This window comes from Leuciscus leuciscus (assembly GCF_965113295.1).
Source record: "Leuciscus leuciscus genome assembly, chromosome: 10".
In the NCBI taxonomy this organism is placed as follows: domain Eukaryota; kingdom Metazoa; phylum Chordata; class Actinopteri; order Cypriniformes; family Leuciscidae; genus Leuciscus; species Leuciscus leuciscus.
In genome coordinates, this window is record NC_138734.1 from 41,624,872 (window position 1) to 41,648,334 (window position 23,463).

Here is a 23,463-nt window from a genome sequence, read left to right on the forward strand (position 1 = left end):
ATCTATCACAGGCTCAGCTCCCTCCTACTTTCACTCACTCCTACGAGGTCTACCAGAAGCCTAAGATTGGTCAGCGAGCGACGTCTCGTGGTTCCATCACAGAGAGCCACAAAATCACTTTCCAGAACATTCTCATTCACGGTTCCATGCTGGTGGAACGCTCTCCCCACCCTCATCCGGAATGCAGAATCCCTGACAACATTCAAAAGACAGCTGAAAACCCATCTCTTCCATGAGCACTTAACCTCATAAAAATAAATATTTAAAAATAAATATTTCCTTTTCCTTTAATCCTCCCTTATCGGGTTTATGCTACTCTGAACAATGCCTGAGCACTTCTTGCATTGTTTTTGCCTATTCACGATGACTCGCTTAATTTAGTCCTAATTTGTAAGTCGCTTTGGACCAAAGCGTCTGCTAAATTACTAAATATAAATGTAAATAAAGGGCAAGGTACAGAGGGAATGTGCAATTCAGCTGAAGGGAGTTGTCAGCTTTTACAGCGGTCTCTTGATTGTAATATTGTACCGCAGACCACGCCTGGCTGGAAGGAACTTTTTCCATTATCATTACTATTATCCCATTGCCAAAAGCAACATGCTAAGGAGCTTGAGGATTATAGACCAGTGGCTTTAACATTTGTGCTGTGTAAGTGTATGGAGAGAGTCGTTTGTCAGCAACTTTCCCAGAAGCTGACTATTAAACTTGATTCTTCGCCATTTGTGTAGAGTTGGGCTCTGAGTTGGGTTTGCGAAGATGCCACCCTCACTCGGCTGGACGAGGGTGCAATACATGGATGCGGCAGACTCCTGTGATAGGATTTTATTGATGGACTTCTCTTCTGCCTTTAATACAGTGAATATAAACACACTTCTGTGGCATTTGGAGGAATTGCATGTGCATCAAACTTTGATTTTATGGATTAATAGTTTCTTACTGGACTGTCCACAACGTGTGCAGGTTTAATGGCAGAAAGTCAGAGAATGTGGTTTTAAATACTGGTCTCCCAAAGGGATGTGTTTTATCTCCAATTCTTTTTTCTTTTTTCTATTTATACAAATGAGATGACGTGTAATAAGGATAATTTGATTCTTATAAAAATACGCAGACGACATGGTATTGGTGGGATGTGTGAAGGATTCTCAATCATTGGATAACTATTTTCATTTTGTTAATTTTTACAACCTGGATGGAGGAAAGTTTTTTCGCAGCTTAATACTAGTAAAACTAAAGAAATGTGCTTACTTTTTAAGCCTTTGTTAATTAATGGAGAGGAAGTTGAGCAAGTACAGTAGGATATTTTAAATATCTAGGTACAGAAATAGTTTACATTTGATAAGCATTAAGAAGGCTTATCAACGTCTAGGCTTATTGAGGAAACTGAGGAGTTTTGAAATTGAAAAGGACATTTTAATGTTGTGATGCAGTATATAAATCGCTTATTGAATCTGTGTTCACTTTTCATATTGTATCTTGGTTCTCTCTCTGTAAAAGTAAAACAGACTTTTAAGGATTGTAAATTTGGCTGGTATAATAATTGAGGAGAAACAAGGATCGCTCACAGATCTTTACACAGTGGGAGTAAAAAAGGAAAGCCTCCGTTATTGAGACGGATTCTTCCCATCTCCTGTATAGTGCATTTCATTCTAGCAGATGGTATAAAGTACCTTTGGTAAAAAAGACCACATATAAGAAGACTTTTAATCCAACTGCTATTGGTATTTTAAATGGGATCTTAAGATGAATATTGTTTTTCTTAAGAATTGTGTAGGTCTTAATGTTGTAGGTTTTAAAACTGATGTTACGTGTTGTTGTTTTTTTGTATTGTATTGTTTGCTGAGCCCTGTGGGGATAGACAACGTTTTTTTTAATTGAATTGAATCTTCACTGATTGGATATTGATTCCATCAATAAGAGCTGAGTGTGAAGGTTGAATTAGCAGAGCAATAGCACAGATGTACATAATATATTGCAATTAACATTTTAGAAGAGGGCAAATTGTTGGTGCGCATTTCGCATGCTCATCTGGGACCAGGACGCTTCTCTGGGTACTCAAAGCGCTTTTACATGTGGAAGGGGGAACCTCCTCAACCACCACCAATGTGCAGCTCCACCTGGATGATGATGCGACGGCAGCCATATTGCGCCAGAACGCCCACCACACACCAGCTTATTGATGGAGAGGAGACAGAGATGAAGCCAATCAGTATATGGGGTTGATTAGGAGGCCATGATGTACAGAGGCCAATAGGCAAATTTGGCCAGGATGCCGGGGTTACACCCCTACTCTTTTTCTGAAGGACATCCTGGGACTTTTAATGACCACAGAGAGTCAAGAACTCGGTAGGACGGTGATCTTTTCACAGTATAGTTATCCGATCACTATACTGGGGCGTTAGGACCCACACAGACCACAGGAGAGCGCCCCCTACTGGCCCCACTAACACCTCTTCAAACAGCAACCTGGTTTTCTCAGGAGGTCTCCCATCCAGGTACTAACAAGGCTCAACGCTGCTTAGCTTCAGTGGGCAACCAGTCTTGGGATACAGGGTGATATGGCTGCTGGCATACCTCCATGAATGACGAACCACATCCGCAAGAGGAAGCTGTCTGACGTGATGTCCACGTACTAACCCGGATTGTATCCAAAAAAACAAAACCACAGCCGCCCAACTCAATGCAGAATTAAACTTGCAGCTCGACTTTTCTATTTTCACAAAAACTGTTCGTCAGGAGATTCACAGAGTGAATAATCATGGTCAGGCTGCTAGAGCCAAACCTCAAATGCAAAATGTCGGTTTCATTGGATCCAACAGTGCAAATCTTGGGCTGTGGACAGTGTGAAACATGTACTGTTCCCCGACGAGTCCACTTTCACTGTTTTTCCCACATCCGGGAGAGTTACGGTGTGGAGAATCCTCAAAGAAGCTGAACACTCGGACTGTTGCTGGCCAGTCGGTGGATCAGTGATGGTTTGCGCTGCGATATCATGCCATTCCCTACAGTTCTTGATGGGCGTTACTGCCAAGAACTACTGAACCAATCTGGAGGACCATGTTGGCGTGCATCAGGATGATAATGCACCAATACACACAGCAAGACTGGTGACAGAATGGTTTGATGAACATGAAAGTGAAAGTGAACATCGCCCATGGCTCGCACAGTCACCAGATCTCAATATTATTGAGCCACTTTGTGGTGTTTTGGAGGAGCAAGTCAGAAAGTGTTTTCCTCCAGCAGCATCACGCAGTGACCTTGATACTGTTCTGCAAGAGGAATGGCTCAAAATCCTTCCGGCCGCTGTGAAGGACTTGTATCTGTCATTCCCAAGACGAATGGAAAAAGAGAATTTTGGGGGAATTTATACCTATAAGTTATTGGGGTCTAAAACCAGGTGTTTCGGTTTCATTGTCCAACCTTGTTTATTTTATTGTTTACTTCCTAAACTATCTGTGAATCACATCTTCCTACAGTGACTCAGCAGCCACAAACTGAGAGTTGCAGGAGTCTTTCCTACCATTACAGCAGGAATTTTGTGAGCTGATGTAAGACAGATTTCCACATTGCAGCTGAGGGCTGCTTTCCATCAGCCCACCAGAACCCGTGTTGCTGCTGACATTATAAACAGGACAAATTTAGTATGATTTTATCTTTACCAAAACATTCAGTTAATTTACACTGGAAGTGATTTATGGTCAAATAATGTGAAATAAATAAATAATAATGATAAAAATCTCTCTGAAACTATGTTCAGAGGCTCTCGTATTCTTAAGGGTTTGTGTAAGGTCACTTACTGGCTTCCAGTGTCAGCAATTCCTGGGGAACAAAGAGATTATTCATTATAAAAAGTGGTAACTGGAGTCATTTTGAATATGAAATGTACTTAATGCAAGTTCCTGGTCTTATTGTGAACAATTGAATAGTGCAAACGTACTCGGTTACTAACGTAACCTCGGTTCTCTCTAGAAGAGGGAACGAGTACTGCGTAAGATATCTTACGCTAGGGGAAAATCCTTTTCCGCGAGATATTGAAGCCAAAAATTATCCTTAATTTTGTAATAATGCAAAACGCGTTGCAGCAGCAATGCAGACATAGGCGAGACAGCTCGCGCGCCTATTGGCTGCTCTGCGGCAACTGCAGCAGCCTATCGAGCGAGGCCTGGCGTGACGCCAGACCCAATCAGGGCACTTCGCGCCCGCTGCGTCACGTCCCGCCGAAATGGGCGTGGTCTAGGCCTATAAATATCGCTCGCAGGCAGCTATTATCTGGTTTTTCATCATCGAAGCAACCAGAGCGTGTGCATGCACGGCAAGATACGCAGTACTCGTTCCCTCTTCTAGAGAGAACCGAGGTTACGTTAGTAACCGAGTACGTTCTCTTACGAGAGGTCTCTCGTACTGCGTAAGATATCTTACGCTAGGGGACCCAATGTAAAACGCCGTGCATGCTGAGATCTGACACCAAAGACCCAAGGGCGAAAGCCCGGGGTACATATAGTGCACAATCACTCAGTGAACTCACAGAGAGTCCGGGAAGAAGGAGGGGTGCAGCCTCACTTTTCCACATAAAGTAGCGTCGAAGGGACGCGAATTTCATCATACAGACAGGGCGGGGTACGGCCTGAACTGATGGGAAAAAATGTGGGTCTTACACGGTTTGCCCAGCTTTAAACTGTCGAACATCGAGCTGTGCTCAGCAAACGCAGCATTCTGAGCTGAACGCATCAGGTCAGATAATACTGGTAGTTTAGACCGACAGCAGCCTGGCCTGCAGGGCGGGAACCTCTAGGTTATAAAACCTTATAAATGTAGACGGGGAGGCCCAGCCTGCCGCCGTACAAATATCTTGCAAGGCAATCCCACTTGACCAGGCCCACGAAGAGGCCATGCCTCTCGTGGAATGCGCTCTGACACCCAAAGGGCACTGCATGCCCTTGGAGGCGTATGCCAGCGCTATAGCATCAACTATCCATCTGGATAGGCTCTGTTTCGACGCGGCTAGTCCCTTAGAACGTCCGCTAAACGAAACAAAGAGCTGTTCCGTCTGTCTGAAAACAGACGAGCGAGACACATAAGCTCGTAATGCCCTGACTGGGCAAAGGAGGCTCGCGTCTCTTTCCTCATCAGGGACCGGTAGGGCTGACAGAGAGATAATCTGCGCCCTAAACGGTGTGTTGAGGGATTTTGGAACATAACCGTGCTTAGGTTTGAGTATAACTTTTGAGTCATTGGGCCCAAACTCCATGCACGCCGCGCTCACAGAGAGCGCGTGCAGATCCCCTATGCGCTTCACTGAAGCGAGAGCCAGCAAAAACACTGTTTTGAAAGACAGGTGTTTTAAATCGATTGACTGCAAAGGCTCAAATGGCGCACCTTTCATGGCTTCCAGAACCGTAGAAAGGTCCCATACGGGGACTGAGGGAGGTCTGGGAGGATTCAGTCTCTTAGCTCCTCTAAGGAAGCGGATGACTAAATCGTTCCTTCCTATTGACTGACCAAGCGTTGTTTCTGAGAACGCTGCTATAGCCGCCACATAAACTTTGAGCGTGGAGGGGGCCCTGCCCCCATCCAACAGCTCTTGTAGGAAGGAAAGCACCTCCGTCACATCACAGTTTGTGGGTGACACACTACGGGCTGTGCACCAGCCCGAAAACACTGACCATTTCGAAGAATAGAGTCGTCTTGTAGACGGAGCTCTAGCCTGCGTGATCGTGTTTAATACTCCTTTAGGGAGTCCAACATGTACCCGTTGATGGCCCAGACATGAAGGGACCATAGTTCCGGGTGAGGATGCCAGATCGAGCCGCGGGCCTGTGAGAGGAGATCTCTCCTCACTGGTACTGGCCACGGGGCAGTACTTGCTAACTGCATCACGGCTGGGAACCAAGGTTGGTTTTTCCAGAACGGTGCTACCAGCAGTACTGAGCATCCTTCTTCCCTGATCCGTTCTATCACCTGAGGCAGGAGAGAGACGGGGGGAAAAGCATAGAGCGGGCGGCGGGGCCACACATGGGACAGCGCGCTCCTGCTCTTGGAGAAAAATTCTTGACAGTGAGCGTTTTCTTGAGACGCAAACAGGTCCACTTTCGCTCTGCCGAATTTCTTCCACAGCAGTTGGACTGTCTGTGGGTGTAGGGACCATTCGCCTGCCGGAACATTGTTCCTGGACAGTCTGTCTGGTCCTATATTCATGATCCCTGGCACGTGCGCTGCTCTGAGCGAGCGCAGGTTGCACTGAGCCCATACTAGGAGGCGTTGTGCCAGCCTGTACAGTTTCTCGGATCTGATGCCGCCCTGGCGATTTATGTAGGACACCACAGACATGTTGTCCGAACGGACCAAGACGTGGTGACCTTTTATTTGGGGACAAAAACGCGTCAGCGCGTTGTCTACTGCCAGCATTTCGAGGCAGTTTATGTGCAGGAGCTTCTCCCGTTCTGACCACTGGCCGAAGAACGGTCTGCCCTCGAGCAGCGCTCCCCATCCCGAGGTGGACGCGTCCGTGGACACCACTTTCACCCTCGAGGAAGTCCCCAGGCTTACACCTGATTGGTACCAGTCGTTCGCTTTCCAGGGTTTCAGAGCTGTAACGCATTTCTGATTGACCCTGAGGCGAAGCAAACCGGGTGCCCACGCTTCGCGTGGGACTCGCGCTTTCAGCCAAAACTGCAGCGGGCGCATGCGTAGCAGACCCAGCTGGAGCACTGACGATGCTGAGGCCATGAGACCTAGCATCTTCTGAAATCTTTTGAGCGGGACAGACGCGCCGCAGCGAAAAGAGTTCGCTGTGCGTCGAATGTCTACCGCGCGCTGTTGTGATAGTCGCGCTATCATGGATAGTGAGTCCAGTTCTGTGCCCAGGAAAGATATTTTCTGACTGGGTGACAGGGAGCTCTTCGCCCAATTGACACTCAGACCCAAATCCTCGAGGTGATCGAGTAAAATGGTCGTGTGTTCTATGAGCACTGCGCGAGATTGCGCTAGAATCAGCCAATCGTCCAAATAGTTCAGCACTCGCATGCCTCTCATTCTGAGGGGTGCGAGCGCCGCGTCCATGCACTTCGTAAATGTACGGGGTGCTAGGGACAAACCGAACGGCAGGACTGTGTACTGATATGCCTGGCCCTCGAAGGCGAATCTCAAATATCGCCTGTGACGTGACGCTATCTGTATTTGAAAATACGCGTCTTTCAGATCTATTGACACAAACCAATCTCCTTGGCGAATCTGCACAAGGATTTGCCTGGTCGTGAGCATCCTGAACTGTCGCTTCACAAGCACTTTGTTCAGCTGCCTTAGATCTAGTATGGGTCTGAGACCCCCGTCTTTTTTCGGTACCAGGAAGTATCTGCTGTATAGCCCTCCCTCGCTCTGATCTTGAGAGAGAGGTTCTATGGCCCCTTTGCTCAATAGTTTCGTCACTTCGGCTCGAAGTAGATGTGCTACTTCTGTTTTTACCGTGGTCTCGACGCGCGCCACATAGCGGCGAGGGCGTCGGCGAAACTGCAGCGAATAGCCTCTTTCTATAATGTTCAGCACCCACTTCGAAACCCCGGGTAGCTTTGCCCATGCGTCTGCATGGATAGCTAGGGGTCGAATACGAAGCGCGCTCCGCTCGCTCAGCGATGGAGAAGCTTCGGTGTGCTGTAACACAAGCGTGTCGCTCGTGACATTTGAGGCATGGGGCGCGCTGATGACAGCGGGCAGATTGCCCGCGCTCGACTCCTCTACGGTGGTTAACCGCGAGGGGGAGGGCTGGGCGGTTCCCGTGGGAACTGTCATGTCTATGTGTGGATGTGGGCGCGGGACAGCGGGCACATTTATCACACTGAAAGCATCGTTCGCTTGCGTGAAGCGAGTGCACGTTGGTTTCGTTTTTACAGAAACCGTGAGACATGCATAACGTGGTGTTAGTGGGCACTGGGTAGTGGGCACGTTCACCATGTTTGAAGCGCAACCGATCTGAGTCGGTTTTATGTGCGCGAGCCCTGTGTGACAGGCTGTGCTTATGTGTAGGGATGGGCACTGGGCAGTGGGCATTCTTACTACACACGAAACACCATCGGCCGTGGCCGGGACACCAGAAAATACACTCTTTTGGGGATTTATCTGGGTAGCCGTGAAAACGGCATTTGTGTGCAGGCAAGCGGGTGACAGAACCGACTTGTTGGCTGCAGAAAACACTGGAACAGTCACATTTTCTGGAACTGGACGAGCGAATAGCTTTGGTGTGAGTCCGGCCGCAGCGGGACTGGAACACCGTCGTTTTCCTAGCTGTGCTAGGACGACTTCGGGGCCTCGGGCTTCACCGTGATCCTAGGTCGCGAGCCGCGTCCTGCGGGGCGGCGACCGGATGAGCGGGAGCGCGGTCTCGCGCTTCTGGCCTGGCGGCGCTGTGAAGTGGAGGCAGTGGACGGTGGCTGTGGCTGTGAGCTCTGAGCAGACGGTTTCGCACGGCCTGCTGCAGAGCTGGAGCGCTTCGGGAGGAAGTGCTTCATGGCCTGAGACGCTTTCTGTACCTCTGCGAATCTCTCCGCGAAATCTTTGACGGAGGATCCAAAGAGGCCTGTGGCGGAAAGCGGGGCGTCGAGGAACGCGGTGCGTTCAGACTCGGCCATTTCCGAGAGCGTCAGCCAGAGATGTCTCTCAGACACGGTGAGAGAAGCCATAGTCCGTCCAATGGCTTGCGCTGCGGACTTAGTAGCACGAAGAGCGAGGTCCGTGGCACTCCTTAAGTCCGGCACACAGATCGCGTCAGGTCCTTCCTCATCCAGCTTACGGAGGAGATCGGCCTGGAAGATCTGGAGCGTTGCCATGGTGTGCAACGCTGACGCAGCTTGCCCGGCGGCGGAGAAAGCGCGGTGGAGCAAGCTCGACGTCGTGCGGCAAGCTTTAGAGGGCAGGGCCGGCTTAGCGCGCCGTCCAGCGGAGGGCGGGCATAAGTGGGCCGCTATCGCCTCTTCAACCGGCGGCAGCGAGAGGTATCCTCTGTTCTTGGCATCGTCAACGGCGGAGAATGCCAAAGAAACAGCAGGACGCACTCTAGCAGAATAGGGGGCGCTCCAGGACTTGGCGACTTCTTCGTGTAACTCAGGAAGAAAAGGCGCCGGTCTGGACACAGGCGAAGCGCGCTCCCCAGGCAGGAAAAATCCATCCAGCCGGTTGTGAGCGGGCTGCTCAGGCGAAGACCACTCGAGGCCGAGGCTCGCCGCGGCCTGTGCGAGTACTCGCATGAGTTCCGTCTCAATAGAAGCTCTCTTGCCTGACGAAGTGCGGGCAGGGGGTGCGGGGTCCTCAGAGCCCGCCCAATCCTCACTGCCTGACGCCAGGATAGAGCAGGAATCATCCTCTCCCAGCAGGGCTTCCTCATCCGCGATATCAACGGAAGCGGCGGCAGACGGCGGCCGCTGTCCGTCAGGAAGCGAAACAGAAGAAGCCGGGGAAGCAAGCGGGCGAACCGGCGAGCTTTGGCGGCTGAGGGAGGGTTCCGGGGCCCGCTGGGCACGGCGCTTTTTACGGCGCGACGCCGCGGCGGGCGGGGGAGCAGTCTCGGTGAAGACGGCTAGGCGAGTCCTCAGAGTCGCCATTGCCATCAGCTCGCAGTGAGGGCATCCGCCGTCAGCGAGCGCGAGAGCTGCATGTTCCTCACCCAGGCAGGAAACGCAGATCACGTGGCGGTCCCCGTCGCTGAGTGTGGCTCTGCACGAGCCGCAGGAAGGCATCTTTAAAAAGACGCTAGCTCTTTTAGAAATGTGTGTCGCGGCGGCGACACACACACACAGAAATACAGTGCAAATAAAAGAGAAGGATATAAGCGCCGGAAAGCGCAGCAGGAAGGCAGGAAGGCGGCGCGGCCAGCGACTTCAGTGACTCGTCCCTCTGAAGGTGCTCTCTCTCGACGGCGCGGCTTCTAATCCAGCTCCAGCGATGCGTGTGCTTCGCTTGAAGGATGAAAAATCAGATAATAGCTGCCTGCGAGCGATATTTATAGGCCTAGACCACGCCCATTTCGGCGGGACGTGACGCAGCGGGCGCGAAGTGCCCTGATTGGGTCTGGCGTCACGCCAGGCCTCGCTCGATAGGCTGCTGCAGTTGCCGCAGAGCAGCCAATAGGCGCGCGAGCTGTCTCGCCTATGTCTGCATTGCTGCTGCAACGCGTTTTGCATTATTACAAAATTAAGGATAATTTTTGGCTTCAATATCTCGCGGAAAAGGATTTTCCCCTAGCGTAAGATATCTTACGCAGTACGAGAGACCTCTCGTAAGAGAACTATTTGTAATCTTGAATCAAAATGCTGTAACTTGATATGCCACTTTTTGCTGATGTCATCATAATGGCATGAAAAAGGGAATGAGAAGGGAAATCCCTCTATTCTGGTGTGTAACACACATTTTTCAAAATACCCGACAGAAAAAAATTAAACCTCTCCCTACATTTTTAGTAAAAAAAAAGAAAAGAAAAGCATTGTGAACAGCATTTCATGATTTCATTTAATAAAAATATAAATTGTGTAATAATTCACTCAGCCTCATGAGTTGTTCCAAACCCGAGTTTCGTTCATCTTTCAAAAGAAAAATGTCACAGTATTTTTTTATTTCGTTTTTTTTTTTTATTCATACAATGGTCAGAGAGATCCAAAACAACTGACTTTCATTGAATGGACAAAAACAGTTCATCAAAATATCTTCTTTTGTTTTCCACAGAAGGAAGCCATACAGGTTTGTAATGACTTTATGTGAGTAAATGATAAAGTGATACATTTAAGAAATTAAGTATTCAAATTTTTAGGTGAACTATCCCTTTAACCTAACCATGAGTCAGTGCATTTTCTTGCAAAAGTTCATACTTTTATTAATGGGAATCATGTTGTGGGGTTTGATTTTTTTCTTTTAATATGTGAATTATTTTAAGCAGCAGTTTCCACATATTAATTTAGATTTAAATTCTTGTACTCTCACCTTACGCCCTACTGATACTAAAGGCCAATTCACACACTGCTCTAACAGGTGCCAACCAACAGCAAAAGACAAGTTTGTTGGGTTTTGTTGGATCAGTGTGTTACGCTTGTCGATGCCTGTTGGTGACACTTAATGTTTTCACAGAATGATTCAGCATTTCCCTGGTCTTGGATTTTGTGTAATCTAGTGACTGTCTGTATATTGGCCCTAAAGGGATAGTTTACCCATCACATAATTTACTCACCCTCAAGTTGTTCCAAACCTGTATGGATTTCTCTTTTCCTGTTGAACACAAAATAAGACATTTTAAAGAATGTTGGTAATCAAACAGTTGACAGTATAGCAATTGAATTCCATAGTAGGAAAATAAATACTATGAAAGTCAATGGCTAACGTCAATTGTATGGTTACCAACATTCTTCAAAATATCTTCTTTTGTGCTCAACAAAAGAAAGAAACTCATACAGGTTTGGAACAACTTGAGGGTGTGTAAATGATGATAAAATCAATACTTAAGGGATAGTTCACCCAAAAATGAAAATTCTGTCATCACCCAAAAATGAAGTTGTTTCAAACCTGTATGAATTTCTTTTTTCTGCTGAACACAAAAGATATTTTGAAAAATGTCGGTAACCCAACAGTTGATGGACCCCATTGACTTCCATAGTAGGAAACAAAAATACTATGGAAGTCAATGGGGTCCATCAACTGTTGGGTTACCGACATTTTTCAAAATATCTTCTTTTGTGTTCAGCAGAAAAAAGAAATTCATACAGGTTTGAAACAACTTGAGGGTGAGTAAATGATGACAGAATTTTCATTTTTGGGTGAACTATCCCTTTAAAGTAAATAAATAATATTTCTTTCTGAGAACAGAGAATGACACTATCTATGCTCAGCATTCAACAAAGCATAACAATTGCCTACATGTCAAAACAGAAAACAAAACAACGGAATTCATCACAAAATCTAATCCAAAAGTTTGGAAGCGGCACTGAAGTAGGCAACAGTAAACATGTTTTCGCGTTATTAAAAAACGAGAGGCGCAGGTCAGTGGAAAGAGAGAAAAAACCACCGCACTGCCTAGAGGCGCGTTTTTTAAAAGTTGAACTTCTCGAAATCGTTGTTGAACTTGAGCGCCGCGTTTTTCGAACGCCGTGTCGCGCTGCAAAAGACGCTCAAACACGTGTTTTTCAAAGATAAACAACAACAACAAAGTAGCGCAGTGGAATAAAAACCCGCGTTCTGTGTAAATGGTCCCAAATCATGCCAAGACTAACCAACTGCAACACTACCACAAAAAATACTGTCCCTGGACGCCCAATCAATCCGTATCCAGTGTCGGTGGGTTTGTAACAGTTCCTTACTTTTCCTTGTTCACTGGCTGTCTGTATTTGCTAAACTCCCATACGAAATCAGCTTTCTCTCTCTCTGTGCTATTTTAAGTGCGCTCCACCGGCAGCAACTTCATCACTCGACTAAACTACTGAACAAAACGGGCATTGCTCATACAGCGCACCAAAACGTCCCCGCCTCCATTCAGAAAAAAACAAAACAAATCACTGACAATGTAAATTGTAGCTAATCAATCTCCACATTCGTGGTTGCAAATCCTTAACAAGGCACTGCTTTATATAAACCACACTAATATTAGAATGACTCAATTCTTAATTTTAATGAATTAGCCTACTCATATAATGACAATTAAAAAAACTAATAGTTGCCTAAATACAAGCATGTCTAAAGTTTAATTTTAGTGTTCACTTACCTTGTGTAGAGAATGTGGCAAGAATGCACAAGATTGTCAAACCTGCAATAAAAAATAAAATAATATTTTAAAATAATATTTATAAAAAATAAATCTACAAGGCAACTCAAAACTTTTTAAAAGTGCTGTCATACATGCAGTTGATGTGTAGCCCTCCATGGTCAATCCCTGTTCAATAAAGCTTGAATATCCAAAGATGATGGGATGAGAATTTATTCACTCTAAAATAAAACTTAAGCCCCGCCTCTCCTTAGGGTGCATCATTGAAACGAGGAAGGACTACAGATTGTGATACCCAACAGCACACAACGGAAGTTACAAGTATGGACATAACACTGTAGACCAATTCATCTTTCATTTGGCTGACGTTTGGCACCACTTGCATCATTGCACGGGAGCTTGCTTAGTGAGCTGAACAGTTACTGAGATACTTTAGTAATGATCTCTAAAGAGTTTCTACTAGTGCTAGTTTGTTGTACTGGTATGCATCCTTTGGGCATTGTTTGATATCATTGCACTAAGCCAGTGGTTCAGCCCTGTTCCCGGAATCGTGGGGATCATGTTTCACTTAAGCATTTAAATTTCGTTCAGCAGGAGTGAGCAGTGACAATTTTATTTATTTATTTTTTTACTGGAAAAATATGTTCTCCACTTACAAAGAATGGACACAAGATAAAGGGTATTGATCTCCCAAACTGTTCAATAGACCAAAAAAGTTTTGATAAAGTTTAGTCAGTTGCTGTCAGAAAATGAGACTATTTATGCTCATCTGAGACCATCTCAGACTATAGAGCTTATGTGTGGGAATTTTAGTAAAGGTCTGACAAACAGCCTAGGAGTTTTTTTTTTAACAGATTAGAATGGCGGAAAAAAAAGTTGTTAGATAATCATAAAAATTTGATTTACCATTGTTCATGCTTTAAGCAAGGATGCCGAATAAATTATTTTGATTCTGCAGAGGTATTAGCTTAAATATGAAGTTGCTTATTATAGTGCCACCTTGTGGCTAATTTTGACAAAAGATTCGAAATCGCATATTTCCCTATAGTAGGTGAAAAACAGTATGTGACGAGTAATAGCATATGTATGGCCAAATTCACAAAAATCATAAAAGTGTAGGCAAAAAGTACCCGGATGACCTACTTCTTCCAGCGAGATTCTGAAGTGTGCATTTGATGGACACTTTACAATCCCATGATACCACGGGAGAGGATTTGTGAATGGCAGAAAAGCGACACAACTGACGCTGATAGGTCACATGATAATAACAACATGGTGAATGTAGTAGGTCCAGGTTACATTCATAATACACACATTTATACTATATAGAAGAACGCACTTTTTAGCGGTCGTGAAGTAATTACTTATTCAAAATAAGTTCCTACTCAAGAGAGTGTGCGAGTTCGGACGCAGCCATCGTGTACAAATAGTTCCACTTTTGTAATGGTAAGCCATTCAGAGTTGATGTTATTAGCCACTGAAATTTGATTGGCTGCTGGCGGCCATGTTTTTTTAAAGGGATAGTTCACTCAAAAATGAAAATTGAATCATCATCACTTACTCAACCTCGTCTTGTTCTAAACCTGTATGGGTTTCTCTGTTCTGTTGAACACAAAAGAAGATATTTTGAAGAATGTCGATAACCAAACAGTTAATGGACCCCATTGACTTCCATAGTATTTTTTTTCCTCACTATGGAAGTCAATGGGGTCCATCAACTGTTTGGTTACTGACATTCTTCAAAATATCTTCTTTTGTGTTCAACAGAACAGAGAAACCCATACAGGTTTAGATCAATGCACGAGGTTGAGTAAGTGATGACACAATTTTCATTTTTGAGTGAACTATCCCTTTAAGTGTCCAACGTCGAAATCGAATACTCAATTACTATATAGTGTGCGAAAAACTGTACAGATTCGATGGACACTGTACTATCCCATGAAGCCACGGAAGAGAATGGAGGTGAAGCGATGCAACTGACGCTGGTAGGTCACATGACAATGACAACATGGTGGATGTATTATGTCCGAATTTAATTTAGACGACCCTTATTTATACTATATAGAACTTTTTTTTTGAACGGTCTTGAAGTAAATTCAAATTCCAATGTAGTACCTATTCAGACAGTAGGCTATATGATTTAGGACGCACCACAAGTCATATTAGAGGATATGATAGGACATCCATCAGAGAAGATGCATACCAATTTTCAACTTCATGAAGAGTTGCAGAGTTATAAAGGTTTTTTTGTTGTATCGCCCCCATTTGAGGATTTTTTAGGAAAATTTCTAAATTGCGGAATTTTTATAGGTGGAAATTGAATTGGAGATATACATTAATATATACAAGTTTTCTGTTATATACAAGTAGGCTACTTAGTTTGTAGCACTAAGGGTTCCATAGATCCAAAATGCAAATTGCCTTATTATAGCGCCACCTAGTGTTAGATGTGTATTTACCGCAATGTTGCAGCACAGCACCTTGAATATCACCCTAAATCCTCCTCTGATGTTTTATTCATTTGCAGAATTAAAAAATTTTTCTCTGAAATCTGCCCTAGATTGTCAAATCTGGTGTTAAGTTCACTGCTTACTGCATGTCAACGATTAGGCCTACATAAAACACTGTTCATTTGAAATGAAGTTCTACTTCTACTTTACTCTGTAGAAGCATCACATTTAGTTGCTAAAAGACTTTTTGTTGCTAAAACTGACAGCTTTCTCAAACCCATCCTCTCCGAATGGGGGGAAGAACTTTTTTCATTCTGTTAAAGCTGCCGTCGGCAACATTTTTTTGATCATATTCAGTGTAATCGACACTATAATCCGACAGAACAACATAAATAAGGTGGTTTTAGAAAAAAACCCGAGCTTCTAACTCCACCTGGAGCGTGTTATTTGTTTAGCAAAAATCCAGCGCTCCCGCTTCATCAGGTCCAATCAGCGCAGGGGGGTGTGAGATCTGACTGTCAATCACAGGTCGTGCACACGCCACAGATCCCCCCTCACTCGCGACGTTAATATCACATGCACACGCCACGCCTGAAGTTCGCCTGGAGATTGCATGAAGCGTGATGGCGGAGAGAAAATCTACTAACAAGCTTCCAATTCCTCGGTTATTGCTATCTATGGATAGATTAGCCAGGGCAGCCTACCTCCGAGTCCATGGTGTTGATAGATGCTGAAGAGACGGACGCGTTCACAGAAAATCAGGTACACACGCACAGTGACGCACTGACGAGCACGACCTCGATGGGAGGGTGCTCGCTGGTAGTGGGGAGGGGCATGAGAGTTGTAAACATTAAAAATTTTGGCTAATCGACCCAATCTGCCAGACTTGCCGACGGCAGCTTTAATACTCGAGTCACAACCGACTCGAGTCACAACCGGGGGACTTGTGTGGCTCAATGACTATGGGGGTTGAGGTGTTGTGGTTTTACTGGAACATCTTTATCACATGCATAAACTGGACATAAATGTTTGGAAATGGTTCAGATGATATAAATTAGATTATTTAAATGCTGTAAATCAAATCAAATTCATATGGAAAAGTCAGGCCAATGTTGAGCCTAATTGGCCTAGTTTTTGTGGTGTGCCACTGACTGTTAGCACTATTCAAACTGCCAAATGAAACTTTTTTGATTCAGCATGTTGAATCAGCATCCCGTTTGTAAGAAAATCACTCTGTTTGGTTATTCAGCTTTTCCAACCAGTGCACAAGAGCAGAAAATGAAAGTAATGAAAGCAAGCTGAAGCAATTGATGAAGTCAAGAGAGCCTGTATAAAATCCCCTAAGTGACCTTAATCCGACCCTTTCTGCTGGTAGTTCTTCCCCTTCACACAGGTGCAGAACACACAAGCTAGTTCTCTGATGGTTGTTGTCTTTGCGGTGTATTCAAATGCATCTCTTGCAGTAGACGTGAGGAGACTCAAACAGTAAGCTTCTGTTGTTGCTAGTTTTTTAAGTGCCGTTTCAGTGCCAAATCTGATTATCTCTATGACTATGATGTTTAAGGCATTACGGTTCTACTGATATGACCTCACAGAAAATCTTTATCATGTGTTTAAACTGGCCACAAATATGTGCTAGATGAAACTGGGCCAATGTGAAGCCTATTCTGTAGCCTATTTGTGGTGTGTTCTGCACGGTTGCCACTAAATTAAATGCCATCTGTGACTTTTTGGCGGATTCAGCATAATTTATGATTTTTTATCTTTGCAATACTAACTATTCTGCCACTGGCTGGTATGCAATAAATTCCTTTCACACAGGTGCAGAGTACATACATGCTATTTCTCTGCTGGATGTTGTCTTTGCGGTGTGTTCAAGCATGTTTAAGTCTTTGCTGTGTGTTCAACTATTTGGCATAGATGCAGTAGACGCGAGGAGACTCCACAGTAAGCTTTTGTCGTCGCTATTTCTTTTATGTTGGTCCGGTGTGTTAGTCTTGTGTTGTGGATATAACTTTATTTATTTATTTTTTAGAAAGTCATTGCAGAGTCTTGCATCAGCTGCCTTTGTGAATAATTGTATATAAATAAATCTCTTTTGTTAAATCTTGGCTCAGCCACTCCTAAATCCCAAACATTTGGTTTGTGCCAAACCGATGCACATCTGTAACTAGTGTATGGTCTAGATTTAACAACGCAGCAAGAATCTACTCTTGGTTATTCTGGATGAAACTCTCTATTCCCATCCTGACAGCAATCAATAATAGAAGTGGTCTTAAAGGGATAGTTCACCCAAAAATTTAAATTCTGTCATCATTTACATACCCTCAAGTTGTTTCAAACCTGTATGAATTTCTTTTTTCTGTTGAACACAAAAGAAGATATTTTGAAAAATGTCTGTAACCAAACAGTTGATGGACCCCATTGACTTCCATAGTATTTTTAATAAGTCAATGGGGTCCATCAACTGTTTGGTTACCGACATTTTTCAAAATATCTTCTTTTGTGTTCAGCAGAAAAAAGAAATTCATACAGGTTTGAAACAATTTGAGGGTGAGTAAATGATGACAGAATTTTCATTTTTGGGTGAACTATCCCTTTAATATTAGAAAATGTACATATATTTTATGTGGAAGTCTGTCAACATCTATGGTCAACATATGTATTTCCATACCTCCGCACATCCTGCACACGCAGACATCACACGTCATCAGCAGGTTTCATAAGGCTATAAAAAGTTGTGGACATACAATCAGAGAGCGCCTCAAACAAACAGCAGGCGCCTTATACAGTTCCTTTTGAACCACAACAACAAACTTGTAATTACCGTAATTACAAGATGGCCACCTGTGACGTTCTACCCGGAGCTGTTCACGTCCTCAGACTCAGATTTATGTCAGCACTATCAATGGCAAAATTAATCTGCAGCAGTCAGGTGGTACAAGTAAGAGCTCAGTAAGTTGTTTACTGTACGTTAATTATTATTGTAATTAGAGCCCGACCGATTCATCGGCCAATATGAGCCTGTCACAGATATATCTGCATCGGCGTATATGCCGCAGATATGCCATCAATATGAATCATATATTGCAGATAAAATGCTTGTAAATTGTGTAATTACGTAGTTTGTCCAGCAGAGCGTGCTCCATTGATTGCTGGCGATCCAGGTCACTGTAGTGACACCAGCCCACCCTTTCTCTTCAATAAAGAGGTCTCTTGTTCAGCAGCAGACAAGCAGTCAAGCGTTGTGTTAACGGTGAGTTTCTAACTAGCATATAGTTAAACATATAGTTTTCAAGATATGCTATTGGGTCAGTGTATGCCCTTGACTTGCGAATGGCAGAGGAAAAGGGAGTAATAAAGTGAAGGGATCTCAACTGGAAATGACTAAAACACACCTTTGACTGGATCTATTAATAAATCTATGACTCCGTTTGGACAGTAGGCTACTTGCTTTTTAGGAAAATCAATGAATGACGCAATCTGAACCTGGTATTGCATTATGCATGATATGAATCACATCATGTTATTTCAGAAGTCATGGATGACGCTATCATAATGAAGCTTACATCACTCACATTTATTTCCATCAAGAGGTGCATACATTTTTGTAAAAGCACTCTGTAAAGTCTCCTCCAGCACGTCCCAAAGACTTTTAATGAATTTAAGGTCTGGACTCAGACGAGGCAACAATTTGTGAAAGTGATTCATTATGCTCCCTCCCAAACATTCTTTTAAAATCTGAGCCTGATGAATCTTGGCATTGTCGTCCCGGAACACGGCCATGATCTGTCTTACATGGTTGTTTCAGAAATGAAAAGCTACACACCATCAATTAGGGTTAGAATAACTGTTGCCAAACACGTAGCATGCTACAAACATAATCACTGCAATAATGATCCAGTTATAGACTCTTAAGCATTTGCCATTTCAATCCAAACAGCGACTTTTTATTTGGCCGGGCAGTGTATATTAGATACTTGGACTATCGTGTTCATGAAAACTGTGGATTTTCCCAATGGTGTTTCCCAATGTTGGTTTCCCCTGTTATGCAAAAACATGCAGGATAGGTGAATTGGAGGCACTAAATCATCCGTTGCTCTGATTGAAATCAACAAAGCAAACACACCCCTATCACACCCGTATATTGATGCCTCTGCCTTCACATTCAAGTATACACAATTTGTGTTACTATGATAAATCAGGTCGAATGTGTAATTGTTATTTAGCTCCTCTACTCCTTCAATGGCAAAGTCATCCCTTCCATCCCATAAAAAAAACATGTATACTCCACCAAAAATGAAGGAGGGGAAAACAAATAAAATGCCACTATGATACTAGGTATTTTCCCGACCTGTCCTAACAAACCAGCTATTTCTGCTTTCTTTATACACACCCTTCATTATTTAGTTTTGCATTGTGCCCCTTCTGTGGTTTTTAATTAACCTTCATTGGACAGGACATTGCAGAAAACAGAGAAAAGTTATAGTATTGTACAAGAGGGGGGATCGAATCAGAACATGATCAGACATGATAGGCCTGATTCATATCTACTATCTTAAGTTCCAAAAAGATTTATTTGCCAGGTGTTTACAAACATCCAAATATCGTTCGATGATGACTCAGTCATCTGGATTTTACTGTTGACGATATTACCTGATCCAGGATTGTTAGGTTCTTCGAATCTCATCCTGGAGTCCATAAGCTCAAAACTGGTCAAGGAACAGATAATTTCACATTAACAAGATTTAAGAAAAACCTTAAAAAGTTGCCATTAGAAATATGTTATTAACCCTTAAGAAGCTTTATCTGCTTCACATGTAAAATTAAAGGAATTGCTAATTACAATGTAAATGTAAAGCCTGTACAAATACAAAAAATCGTAAAAATGGAAATAATTGGGAATTGTGTAAACAACATTTACACATTTCATTTATCTATTACAACTTTTATGTCATTTTGTCTGCTTGACTGTTTACTTTTTTAATTATATTATTACAACGCTGTCTTGACAACAGCCAATCGCTGCATTGCTGATCATGGTTTCGAATAGGGGTGGGAGATATGATCAAACTCTTATATCACGATATGAGTTATTTTATTTCACGATAACGATAGATAATACAATATTATGTTTGCTTTAAATGTTATATATTATTATTATATAAAAAAATGTGATACCATTGAAATTTCAGAAACTCATCACCAATTACAATATTACAAAAAATTAATACTGGTCTAACTAACATAAGAAAAAACCTCTCACGCTCACTGAAGACAAGTAAACCGTCAGTGATCAAACAGGAACAAAGAAACTAATTACAAGCAATAGGACAAAACAATAGAACAACCTGAAACACATCAAGCTCTATATAGGCCTAGAAATAGGCTACTACTTAAAAAAAAAAACTGCATAGTCACTATGTAAATGTATTCTTTAAAAAAGTTACCAAAGCGATTCAATTAAGAGCAATGAGATTGTTTGATAACATTAATGGCTCAGATGGCAGCAGATATATTAGGCTGCCGTCACTTTAAGACCGAATGCACTGATCTAATGTACTGATATGACTTGCTTTCTTTCTCAACTGTTTACGTTCGCTTAAGACGAGCGACTGTGTTTTCGAGGATTGTGCCATTTTGACACAAAAGCGTTTGTGTTTGACCATTCAAGCCCAATAAGGCGCCAAAAAGAAATCAGTTCAGTACTTGTGCGCTTTATATGTGCTCGTTTCAGGTGTGCGCACTCAGATAGCTCACATATAGACAGAATGAATCCTCTTTCGCTGTGTATTGAGCTTGAATGTTATAAATTACATGTTTTTAAACTGAAAAGCCTAAAAACACATTAAAATGATAAGCTTTCGTGATGCCGCATTACGGCAGCTTCACGTGAATGTAATAACAATAGAGACCATGTAGTCCAAAATCTCTGCTCGTTAATTATGTCTACCGGTATATCACCCAACCATAATAAGGGTTATGATTCAAGGCTCTGGAATTGTAACCACACCATGTTGGGTATGTCTGGCCAGAGGTGGACTGGTCCCCCGCCTGAGCCTGGTTTCTCTCATGATTTTTTCCTCCATTCTGTCATCAACCATTCATTAAGGCAGTGGTTCCCAATTCCAGTCCTCGTGACCCACTGCTCTGCACATTTTGTATGTCTCTCTTATCTGACACACTCAGTTCAGTTCATGGAGTCTCTCCTAATGAGCTGATGATCTGGTTCAGGTGTGTTAAATAAGGGAGACATACAAAATGTGCAGAGCAGTGGGTCACGAGGACTGGAATTGGGAACCACTGCATTAAGGGTTGGCGATATACCGGTAGACAAGGCTGCATCGGTTGAATCAAGGCTGCACAGAAGTCAGATTGTGGATTGATATCATTCAGAATATTTCATCCAGCTCCTTCTGCTTGAAAGTTGCACCCCGATATTTGTTTAAGTTGCACTGATATGGCAGTCATTGGTCCTTTACTGACACCTAGTCCAAGCCTCAGACAGCACACCTCCACAAAACAACCAAAGACTGTTAGCTGACAGATATATTAAACGGTAATGATTTATCAAGGAAGACAGTGCTTATCAGATTGGCTGACTTCTACAGGATTTCCAGGATAATACTGTATGGTGTTCTTAAGCCGAGAAACAAAACTGTGCTTAAAAATTCCAAGACCGCAACAATGGGACATTAACATTTATCAAGCTTGGCCAAAAGCTTGGCCAGGATTTGCGAGTGATCCAATTTTGTTAGTTGTGTGTTCCACACATCATAAATAGAAGATAATGTGAAGTACCTCACAAACAACCGAATATCTGTGGTTTTTGCAAATGAAAAATGTTTGAGCCTTAAAAAGAGGATAGACATGTTCCTAACAAATGTTATGCACTCTCTGAAAGCAAGCATTTTTCCATTATTGGTACAACTGCTCGTCACTGGGGATAAAAAGGGATGCCTGGGGATGTCTGGGGATGTCAAGGGATGCCTGGGGATGTCTGGGGATGTCTGGGGATGTCCTTAACAGGACATCTTTGTACCTTATTTACCCCTACAATGTCAAGTTTATTTCTAGAGCACGGTTTAAAGCAACTAAAAATTTACCAAACTGCTCATCCAAACAAACAAAACACAGAATCGGGAATTATATTAATCTCTAAGGTGCAATAAAAGCCAGTAAAAACAAATGAGTTATCTATCTTAAATTGAAAAGTTTCAACTCACAGTGGAAGGCTGTTCCACAGTTTTTGGGTAACTACAGAAAAAGCCTGATCCCTGGTATATTTTATTTAACATTTTTTATCAGATGGTTTATATAAGCAAGATTTTGGAAGTATGAATGAAGAATAGATCCTTGTGGGACAGCATGAATGGAGCCACAGCAGAAAACAAATTCCCCAAGATAAACTGAAAAACATCTGTTTGACAGATAAGAGATAAACCACTTATCTCTTATCTCCCTCCACAGTGTTCAAGGCGGGAGATGAGGATATTATAGTCTATGGTATCAAATGCTGCACTCAAATCTAGTAATAAAAGAATAGCAAGATCACATGAGTTGACATTTAAAATAATGTAATTTAAAAATGTATTTATGTTCAAATGATTGTTGGAATACTATTTTCTCGATAATTTTCATAGTAAAAGGTAGTTTAGAGATAGGTCTAAGGTTTGACAAAACAGTAGGATCAAGATTTGGTTTCTTACAGTTTTTCTCAATTGCTTAAACACATTTCTTGAAACTATGCCTCGTATTCTCAAAACTGTAAACACAAATCCATAACGTCTCACCCAATTCCCCAAACATCCTATTTTCAGGTCAAAATGCAGCTCTACACTCAAAACCATTCACTCTTGCTGAAAAACCAAACTTTGCCCTCAGACAGGACACACAAGCCCTCAAAAATCACACACACTACAACATAGTCTAACACACTGGTGCAATAAATTCAAAACAACATTTCCAAAACTGGTAAGTTATGTTGCTTGTGGTTCCCCCCCTCACAAACCTTTTCACATGATAAACACAAAATACACAACCAATGGATACATTGGCACATATTTATTCATTCATGTCCTACACAGTACAACACACACACAACACAACAAAACAAAAAAAAATTCCCTGTTTTACTTTTTTTTTTCTCCTCTAAATTTATTTTATTTTATTTACTTACAGTAAGATGTGTGTGACCATCATATGACAGTAAAAGAGCACACACAAACCTTATTCTAATATGGAATTGTATTGGAGTGGTAAAGAGTGTTGGTACGTGACAGGAGA

The 23,463-nt window shown here is 43.1% G+C and overlaps 2 protein-coding genes across 4 annotated transcripts in view; one reads left to right on the top strand and one right to left on the bottom strand.

Annotated features, from left to right (window-relative positions):
- The window catches only part of c18h3orf33 (c18h3orf33 homolog (H. sapiens)), a 466,419-nt gene that overhangs the window by 27,197 nt on the left and 415,759 nt on the right, over positions 1-23,463 (top strand). The gene's annotated exons all lie outside the window — the stretch shown is intronic.
- Positions 1-23,463, bottom strand: part of LOC309507231 (uncharacterized protein) — a 44,769-nt gene that overhangs the window by 5,252 nt on the left and 16,054 nt on the right. Inside the window, exons 1-4 of one of the 3 annotated variants that reach the window (XM_082181365.1) lie at positions 12,862-12,934; positions 12,728-12,769; positions 3,795-3,816; positions 3,518-3,612 (exon numbers count right to left, since the gene is read on the bottom strand). In XM_082181365.1, coding sequence (XP_082037491.1) covers positions 3,518-3,612; positions 3,795-3,816; positions 12,728-12,769; positions 12,862-12,886 — 184 coding nt within the window. In that variant the 5' untranslated portion in view covers positions 12,887-12,934. Of the gene's footprint in view, positions 1-3,517; positions 3,613-3,794; positions 3,817-12,326; positions 12,657-12,727; positions 12,770-12,861; positions 12,935-23,463 lie in introns of those variants that run through there. The other 2 variants (XM_082181366.1, XM_082181367.1) reach the window with 2 other exon arrangements.